This window comes from Primulina eburnea, chromosome 4 (assembly GCF_022965805.1).
Source record: "Primulina eburnea isolate SZY01 chromosome 4, ASM2296580v1, whole genome shotgun sequence".
Taxonomy (NCBI): domain Eukaryota; kingdom Viridiplantae; phylum Streptophyta; class Magnoliopsida; order Lamiales; family Gesneriaceae; genus Primulina; species Primulina eburnea.
In genome coordinates, this window is record NC_133104.1 from 39,277,492 (window position 1) to 39,288,408 (window position 10,917).

General features: G+C 34.7%; 1 protein-coding gene across 1 annotated transcript; it reads left to right on the forward strand.

Moving 5' to 3' along the window:
• The first annotated feature begins 6,634 nt into the window (after positions 1-6,634).
• On the forward strand, positions 6,635-7,459 carry LOC140829865 (protein LURP-one-related 11-like). The gene is made up of 3 exons (XM_073193146.1): positions 6,635-6,913; positions 6,999-7,232; positions 7,328-7,459. The coding sequence occupies exons 1-3, from the start codon at positions 6,689-6,691 to the stop codon at positions 7,457-7,459; spliced, it is 591 nt and encodes a 196-aa protein (XP_073049247.1). The 5' UTR covers positions 6,635-6,688.
• Positions 7,460-10,917: the final 3,458 nt, after the last annotated feature.

The following is a 10,917-nucleotide window of genomic DNA, read 5'->3' on the forward strand; positions in this document are numbered from 1 at the left end:
AGGAATGAAATTCTATTCCTAGGCTAAAAGTTGGAGATGTAAGGAGTCGAGGAAGTCTGACACACAGTCTTGACAATTGCACAATGAAAATGATCGATGTACTCCCAACTTTTCGCCACTTGAGCTTATTTTCTTTCCTTTCGACACCCTTCTATGCACTTAAAAATTGACTAAAGTTCAAAATGATGGTTAGTGATGAATGGACACGGGGATGCATGCTAGTGAGATTTGTATTGAAGTGTTAATTGAGTGACTTGCATAACTTGACGATTGATCTATTTGACGTACGAATGACTAGACCCACCATGACACACACACGTTCGAATTAGTGCCAAGACTTATTTGTAGATGAAAAAGAGTATTTATTTGTGAAATGACTTGATTATGATGTGAAAAAATTTACTGAGGCACGAACATAAAATTGTTAACTCACCATTAACTTTTTCTGGTGTTGGTTATTTCGTTTTTTTTATTTATTTTGTCTGTTTAGAATCTCGTGCTTTAACCTATTTTACTCGAGGGCGAGCAAAAGGTTAGTATGAGGGGGTTGATAGGACTCGTTTTTACGTGTTTTTAGTGTTGGTTTCGAGTCGCATTCATACATCATATTAGCTTGTTCTAGTTTATTCTTGCATTTTGTTTGCATTATTTAGCATATGACTGATTTCGTGTGTTTTGTGGTATTTTGTAGGAATGGAACCAAATATAGCAGAAAATGGGCACAACAACGAAGAAGCCTCGCTAGGGCGGTCAAAACTGACCGCCCCAGCGAGCATTCTAGTCTTACCGAGGATATCGAACAGAAGACCTCTCGCTAGGGCGGTTAAAACTGACCGCCCCAGCGAGACTGCTAGCCTGGACAAGAGAATTTAACAGAAGATCTCTCGCTCGGGCGGTCAAAAGTGGCCGCCCCAGCGAGACTAGAGAGAAGGCTCAAAGTTTTTATTCGAGAGTCACTCGCCCCAGCGGTCAAAACCTACCGCCCTAGCGAGTTACGCGATCCAGCAAGATTCTGCGAGATTTGTTTCTATTTTCATGGACTCTATCCAAGACCACTAACCTAATACACGAGATTGGGCGCCGTTTTTCAGACTTACACATCATATTTTCATCATTTTTTCTGGGAGAGAAGGCTAGGAGTAAGGAAGACTTTCGAAGAACTCGAGAATTCCAAGCGTCGCAGCCATCTTCCATCGTCATATTTAGTATTTTATTATTCAGTATTTTATTCTCTTGCATAGATTGTTGATTTTTAGTATGAATTTGGTTGGCTAAACTCTAAATTTGTTGGGATTTGAGGGGATCCTACCCATACTCGTTGTTTAACATTATTTCTTGACATTTTTACAAGTGATTTGTTTATGCTATTGTTATTTCTTGTTTCCAGCGAAGCCTAGCTATCTTCCTTTGATTATTGCATGTTGTTAACGATTTCGACAGACTAATTAACAATAGGATCGCATAGTATAAACCACGGACTTACAATTTTAGTAGACATACGGAATTGGGTACGTGTCGATAGTAATAGTTCACCCGGATGAAAGCTAGTGGATTCCATAGAACGTAATGCAATCGTGAACTGTTAAATAATTGAGGACACTTGATTACTGCATGTTTATGATTAGTATTAATATAGCTCGACAGAGTATATTGATTAGTCTAGGGAATTCCGTCGAATGCACGAGTAAAAGTCGAGTCTAATTATCTGAACACGAGTGGTAGGTGAACTGATAATTCCCAACAAATTCGTTTCTCATTTGATTTTCATCCAATTTAATCATTGATTTCTTGATTATTTGTTCTTGCATTTTAATCATTTTAGTATTAAATTCACTTTAGTTTAATCACCAACTCCATCTATCGTTGCTAGAGAAATTTAAGTGAAAATAAGAATAGTGTAACGCAGTCCTTGTGGATCGATACTCGTATTCACGTACGTTTATTATAACTTGACTATCGTGCACTTGCGATATTTTAAATCGAGCTTTCATTTATAAAACAAATTTTGGGACTATTCACTGTGCAAGTTTGGCTCGATCACTCCGCCACTCCATTCTGTTGAGGTGTGTAAGCCGTCGTGAATTGTCTTTTGATGCCCTCATGTTGACAATATGCATCAAATTCATCACTGGTATATTCTCCTCCATTGTCAGTCCTCAGACACTTGATTTTCTTTTCAGAATCAAGTTCAACCCGCGCTTTGAAATCTTTGAAGACTTGAAAAACATCTGATTTCTTCTTGATTGGATACACCCAACATCTCCTAGAGAAATCATCAATGAACGAGACAAAGTATCTCGCTCCTCCTAGGGATACAACCGGTGCTCGCCAAACATCCGAATGAATCAGCTCCAATATGCTTTTGCTCCTGGTAGTAGAAGTGCCAAACTTTAATCTGTGTTGTTTACTGGTAACACAGTGCTCACAAAAAGGTAGTGACACTTTTGTAAGTCCCGGCAGCAGCTTCCGTTCTGAGAGAATTTTCAACCCCCGTTCTGACATATGCCCGAGCTTTCTATGCCATAACACTGTTAATTCTTCTCCTGAACCAATTGATGCAACAGCTAGTTCTGCCTCTTTGTGTGTTTCTCCCAAAAGTACATACAGATTTGCAGCAACCTTTTCCGCCTTCATAACCACAAGCGCGCCTTTCACAATTTTCATGATCCCGTTCTCGATCCGAGTTTTGCACCCGATGTCATCCAATTGCCCCAAGGACAAAAGATTTTTCGTCAGTCCTTTCACATGTCGTACCTCCTGTATGGTGCGAATGGTGCCATCAAACATTTTAATTTTGATAGTACCGACCCCAGCGATTTCCAAGGCATGATCATTTCCCATGAATACAGATCCTCCTGAGACTGGTTCATAATGATCAAACCATTCTCTCCGAGACGTCATGTGCCACGTCGCTCCTGAATCCATAATCCATGTGTCACAAAATTTGTGTGTGCCTTCTGCAACAGTTGCTGCTTCGCTGAATAATATTTCACCACTGCCTGAAGTACTGGTCACATTTCCTTGAGAACTTTTATTGATACTCGTACACTCTCTCTTGAAGTGCCCTTTACCGACACATTTAAAGCAGTAAATATTTTTCTTCTTACTTCTCGACTTTGATCTACCTCGCCTTTGGCTCCCACTGGAGTCACGGTCTATAAATCTTCCTCTTATCATCGGTAACGCCTCTGCCTGCTTCGAGGATACCAACCTATCTTCCTTATTCTTGCGCCGGCTTTCTTCTCCGAGAACCGCAGTTAAGACATCGTCGAATCTTAGAAAGCCCATAAGAATATTGTTGGTTATGTTGATGATAAGTTGATCATATGAATCTGGTAGACTTTGAAGTAGAAGCTCTGCACGTTCATTTTCCCCTATTTTATGCCCCATGGAAGTGAGTTGGGCAAATAGAGTATTTAGTGTGTTGATATGTCGGTCATCGATGAAGATTCCGCCATCCGAAGAGTATAAAGCCTTCTCTTTAGGAAAATCATGTTGTGTAGCGACTTGACCTCGTACATCTTTGTTAGAGTATCCTAGATAACTTTAGCTGTTTTTATCTCAGAGATACTTGACAAAACTTCGTCTGCTATAGCCAAGTGTAAATTGGCAACAGCGTTGTCATTCATCTCATTCCACTTTCCATCATCCGCAATCTCCACCGGTCTGTCTCCAATAGCCGCCGAGCAATTCTCCTTTCTTAAAACTGCTTGTATCTTTATTTTCCACAAAATAAAATTGCTTCCGTTGAACTTTGCTATCTCGTACCTTCCCGCCATTATGTCTACAACAATTTTAGTAGACCAGACAAAATAATCCCGCCTTAAATAAAAAATCTCAAAAAATCTTTTCTGATGTGGAAGATCAGTCTAGGCTGCAACCACAGAGCATACTCAGAATTTTAAGAAATTTTAAACCAAGGCTCTGATACCACTTGTTGGTCCCACGTGCGGAATTTGAGATAATAAAACCCGAAAATAAAGAATAAACTGGACACCGAGATTTACGTGGAAAACCCCTAAAAATTATTAGGGTAAAAACCACGAGCAAGATGAAAATAATTCCACTATAATATTTTGTGGTGTACAACTCACTCACTGTGTTTCCAAAGAGAACACACACTCTCTTAATACAGGAGAACAAAACACCTCACAAATATTATAGAACTAAGCACTCAAATGCTTATAAGATGAGAGAAAACTCGAAGAAGGGATGATTTCAGAATGAAGGAGGGAGCTCTATTTATAGAGCCCCTAACCGTGTGAACAAGGAAATTGCCTCGCAATTTCATCACGCAATTCCACGAAATTTCCTAAGCATTTCCCACGTTTTAATTCTTTCTTTTGATTGGCCGCCCCATTTGACTTGCCGACATCAAGTGCCGTAAATTTTTTAAACGAGATGATCGCATTATCATCTCGTTTAATCTGACAACTTTTAAATTTACACTTTTTACACGAGATTATCAATGATCATCTCGTTTAATCTGACAATTCTTTAAATCTATCTCATATGATGTGATGTCCACGAGATGATCATGTGGTCATCTCGTGTAAGAAGTGCATTACATCAAGTGTTGTATTGCGTTACGATTTTCACGCTTTACATATGGCATAAATTGTATATCAAATTAAAATTTATTGATACTCGAAGCTCTTAAATTTATGTCACGATTTTAACAATATGTATTTATTTGAACTCAACAAATACCGTGAAGATGAAATGATACAAAGATATTGGACGAAAGAGCTCAACTTTTATTTAACCAAAATGATGATCTCACAAATTATCAGTATTCCATAACTTATCACGTTATTCATTTGTAATAAATATGATTTTTTTTTCCTAATTTTGTGTATCTACACTCTATTTCATATGTAAAATACGTACCAAATTTATTCACAAATAGAGTGCAAAAAAAAAAAAAAAATAGATCGTTTGAAAAATTCTCATTTTACACGGGTCGGATCCACCCCTAGATCTTCTGTGTGTACTTCAACAAGTCTCTCTCCCGTGGGCCGTGTCCATAACTCATCAAACCAGAAGCAACTGGGCTCATGTGAACAGCATGAAATGGGCCACGTTTAATATTTTTGTTGGGCCGTGCCGAGATCAAGTCGTATTGAACCTTCAACTGCGAACTAGTGTTAGCTTACGAGGAGAGAAGATTGAGTCAAATTTTTAACCAGAGCTACATTAAACGCACGTTTTGTAAATAATAAAATCCATATAAAAATAATTAATACAAAATAAATTAATGGAGATATTATATTTGTATACGTATGATGATAACAACAAAACCAGTTCCTCCAATTGAGTTGACGGATATTGGCTAAGTACATACATTTGAAATTTTGTGCCGATCAAAACTTAAATAATTAACGATTTAGTTAAATATAATATGTCCTAATATACCACGTAAGCAAAATGGTCCAATTGTGTATATAATAATTTAATCACTCTAGCAGTAATTTCATTCTTGATAATAATTAATTATTATGTATAGATATATTCCACATCCACCTGTAAATTAAACAATCGAAGAAAATTACCTACGCAAATGTTTGTATTTTTGGTCATCGCACATACTTTAAGAAAACATTTCCTCAATTTCAATAATGCAATATCAATAATGCACAACTTATATTAAAATCTACTTGAGTTAGTCGATTATATTTTCACAAAAACTCATATGAAACCGTCTTACGAGTCAGTTTTGTGAAATAGGTATCTATCTCGACTCAATTCATGAAAAGATATTACTTTTATGTTAAAGATATTACTTTTCATTTTAATCATGAATCATGTTAACTAATCTCATGGAAATAGTTACATGTGACCGATGGAAATAGTTACATGTGACCGTATTATAAAAGAGCTACTCTTATATTTTTATAGACCATAGAAATATTAGTTTGTTGCATGATAAATAATTTAATATAATGGATTTCTATGGTGCATATATAACTTAATTAATTTTACAATCGCTTGCTATTCACCATGTTATTTCATGTATATAGGGATGTTTTTAAGCTTGTAACCTGAAATCGGCGATGGTTTAGGCTCGCTAAGTCAAAAAAGATTTTTAAACTCAGACTGAACCGTCGACTCGTTTATGCCCGTTTGTTGACAAGATGGAGTGTCGGCATCCAAACCTATAATCTTCATCTTGCTTGCAATATTGTTTAATTTTCTGTTATAATATATTTCACAGGAAACTTCTCAATAATACGCATTTCCAATGTGCTTAATGATCATAAAAATTTAGGTCAAGAGCTTGCTTCATATATTGCGATTAAAAAAAATTCATACGAAGGTATTGGAATATTTTTTTATATGTGCAGAAAATTTACTTTAAATTAAATATTCCACGCCTGTTCTCTTCAACCAGCGGTAGCCAAGGAATTGTGGGCTTCATATATAGATAACCACAGTTTAAGCACTATTGCAAAACGTGAGCACTCTTTATTTAATAAATATAATAATACTGATGACAAAATTCAATAATCAAAACTGATTAATAATTAAATAACTGTATAATATAAAATGTTCTGATCTAATCAAAATTACCTACTCACTGAACATGCATGTGTGTGTGTATATATATATACACACATCCTCATCGGCTCTTTGAACTCTCAAACATTTAGAATCAAGAGTTTTCAGTAGTTGTCCATTGTTCTTCAAAATGGCAAGAATACACCCTAAAGCAGAGCAAATTACAAATAATCTATCGGAAAAGGAAATATACACTATATGGATGAAATCCCTTATGTTTCATGGAAATGGTTGCACTATTTTCAATTCCAAAGGTGAAATCGCGTTTCGGGTCGACAATTACCAGCAAAGATGCAGTACCAAAGTGTTTTTGATGGATTCCGAAGGCCAAGTTTTGTTTTCTTTAACTAGAAAGGTAAGCACGTACGTTTCAAATATAAAATAATTACTCGTGTTTGGTGTTATTTAGTTCGAGTCGGTAATCGGTTCAAATTTTGCAGAAACTACGAATTTTCCCATGTTGGGAAGGATTCAAATGGATTGATTCAAAGGGAAAAACTGAGAGACTACCATGGTTTCAAGTTAGAAGAAATCACATTATTTTACGCCGCAATATGTCTTTCCAAGTTAGTTTCAAGTGTGATGAAAAGATTGGAAGTTGCTACAAGATTTTAGGGTTGGAAGGGAAATCCATACTCAAGATTATAAACTTTTCAGGCCAAATTTTGGCAGAGGTCAGCCTTGTTAGTATACATACACACAGTAACATATATATACAAACTAAATTCTTGAAGATATAATGATCAATATCTTTGCATGATGCATGCAGGCAATACAAAAACAGACATCAGGAGTTGCTTTGGGAGATGATGTGTTGACTTTAATGGCGGAAGCCCATGCAGATCAGTCACTTATAATGGCTCTAATCACAGTCTATGGTTTAATCAACAAGAAACTGTAAAATATCTTTGATAGTCAATTTAATATTTTTGTGTATTGCTGCAAATTTTTGGATTTGACATATGTGCTGTTGTTGCCTGTATATGCACTTCAAAATTACTTTTCGTGCAAAAAAAGTCAAACCTAAATTCTAGCAACATCTAATATAAATAATTTAAAAGTAGGGCTATTATGCTAAACTCAACTTGTGTGAAAACACTTGATGATCGAATTTCGAAAGTAGGATTATTTAAAATTCAGTGGCTCAACTGATTGTCCGATCCAAAAGTACCAAATATTTAAAGATTGTGTAATTACAATACATTTTCCACTCTCAATTTCAAGAAATTAATTGTTTCGTAGTCGATTCTTAAGTACACAACTTGAAGTATAAATACTTCCTCGGCCGCTGCTTAAGAGACGTTTAGGTTGTGCTTCGAATAATGAATTTCATCAGGTTGTGCTTCCCCAGCCGCCTCTGGCAAAAACTTGTGTGAAACGGTCTCACGGGTCGTATTTGTGAGACGAATCTCTTATTTGGGTCATCCATGAAAAAATATTACTTTTTATGCTATGAGTATTACTTTTTATTATGAATATCGGTAGTGTTGACCCGTCTCACAGATTAAGATCCGTGAGACGGTCTCACATGAGACCCACTCTTAGGTTGTTCATCCGATCACAATTTAAAGAACTTTTGACAGTCTCTTGTGCTAATTAAGTTTCTTTAAAATGGATAATGCACATCACTGTGAGATTTTAATATTCATGAAAAATTGATAATGAAACATTTAACGATCGAAACAAAAATAAATGTTAAGATCTCTAATTTATTAGAGTAAACTATTGTAATAAAAAGAAAATCCAAATGTAAAATTAATTTCGTACATACTCCAATCATAAAAAAGCTGACACCTTTTTCCTTCATTTGAACCGACTGTTCCCATTTAAATTATACAAATGACGGTCGTCTTCACCTAATACGTATATATTAATTACATGACACACCGATTTAAGAAGATCAAAGGGCATCCCCACAATAACAATAATAATATACTTCATTAAACTTTTGAGGATATCCGAATGGGTAGAATATATTAGTGTTTGACCGATAGTCGGTTGTTTAATTCTTTTTATCTACATTTTTTTTAAGACGAGAGTCTCTCACATAAGGTATGTCAAGTACAATTTATCTGATTAGCATGATTTGTATGTTATTACATTAATCTCGAAATTTATGCGATAATCTCGATCGATTAGATCTTTTCCAAATAATTACATCGATATGATGATAAAAAGCAAAAAGAACCAAATATATCAATATTTAATAACTCTGAACTATAATAATATACTTACAAAAGCGGTCAAGAACTTTTGGATGAGTATATTGTGAAGACACGTCGATTCCTTTTATATTCACCATGAAAAATTATACTTTTAATATTTTTTTTATAAGTTGAGTTGGGTGAGAGTCCGTCTTGCAAAATTGATTTGTGTTTTTTGATTAAGATGCCTAAATTAATGATTATAAACTCAAACTAATAATTAATCTCCTCTCATTGCATGTATTCTGAATTAATTGTACTAGCGATGGGACTAAAATATACTCCGTCAAGTTATTGGAAAACTGAGTTGCTCGATAAGTTAAAATTTGGGAATTAATATATCTAAACTGATATTTATAATAATTTACATTTGAATTAGTTTGACACACGATAATATATATTTTAAAAGTCTTGCAATGAATTACACTCTATAAACGAATTTCAATAAACAAGGTCAAATTTGACTAGAAATAAAAACAGACCTATTTTTATTTTGACGGCTAGATCTTGTAATTTATTGGAAAGCTAATATGTGGTTTGTTAGAAGATGAATCAACCATAGAGGAAAATTTCCATTCTCTCACACGAAATGAGATGGGGAAGAAAGAGCAAAAGCAACGATCGAATGTGGAATAGTGGTGTATATTGATGCAATACGAACTCCAGTTAATGAACATCGCTCTTCAAGAGATAGAAGAGCACGAGAGAATCTACGTGCACATTGATGCAGCTAAAATAAATGAGTTGCGTAGACTGCGCACGCGAGATCCGACTGGTTAATAAACTGGTCCACTTGACCTATAAATGAGCTCACCTGGTTGGTAAACGGGTCCACGTAGACAATACACAATTAATTTGTTGGGCGTCACCTGCGTCACGAACACTAGTCAAGTGGGCGTCTGGAGGATTCCCGACGTAGACAATCCGACGCTTAAGTCAGTAAGCAGTTCAAAGAAAACACAGAGAACAAGAGAACTTTTATCAAAATGAGAGCATATCTTGAATTGTCCGGAAACTCCGGATTTATAGATTTTTAAGAGCGTCTAATGAGCTTCGGCTTCTGCAATCATAATCAATATTTTGGACCTCAATATTGCTAAACCCAATTGATTTTATTAACCCAACAAATAATTAGTCTTATACCTATCACACATAATACAAATAAGTAAGGAGAAAGAAGATCTCCCTGTCTTAAGAAAAATAGACCTATTTTAAACTTAATTAAGTTTAACTCATATTCGATTTTAAATTCATTCATTGATCAAATATATTTTTTTAAAATTTTCTGTTAAATTTTTACGACATACGAATTTTCTCCAGGATTTTTTCCCCTAGGAGTTCTCTTCTATATCTCAAAAGAAATCATTGTCCACCCCTTCCAAGATTTTTAATTTTAATATAATTTAATTAGATTCCACTATACTTTTTTTCTGTAACGTTTCATTTGATTCAGTCGATACTATTTTTGGTTTAAATATTAGTAGATTCCAACAGTACCTAAACTACTGTTGCCGACATATTCAATATCATCCATGCAATTTATATATTATATAGCCAAAAAAAATTGTATATTTTTAAATTTCACTTTCTTGACATTTTGACCTTCATTTATATGACTTTTAGGGCAAAAACACCACCTAATTCTACAACAAAGACTAGAAAAAAAGTAACTAGTGAAAAAAAAAATTCCTATATAATTATTTTTTATTTAACATTTTTTTATGGATAAAAAAATGTTAAATATATTGAAGGTGCCATTTTTATTATGCATAATTACTGCAAATAAAGCTCACATTATTATATTCTTGTTATTCTAAAACATGGAAGACAAATAATAATTAAAAAAAAAAACAACTTAGTCCCTGTCGCCCACAGTTACCTCCACATACTTGGTCAAATTTGTCTTCCATTCTTGGTTTTGGACGTTTTAGGCAACACTTAGCTCGGGTTGACAAAATAAATTTCAAAAGTCTTTTAAAAAAATCCATCCCACTATCTCATAAACCATTCAGATACAACAGATTGTGGATGTGGAGTCATGATTTCACTCATGCAAGAAACTTTTTTTTCTTTGTTTGCATTAAGCATACACATCTGATAAATGTTTAGCAAATAGTTGCAATATTAAACTTTTACACAAATGTACATTCTATGA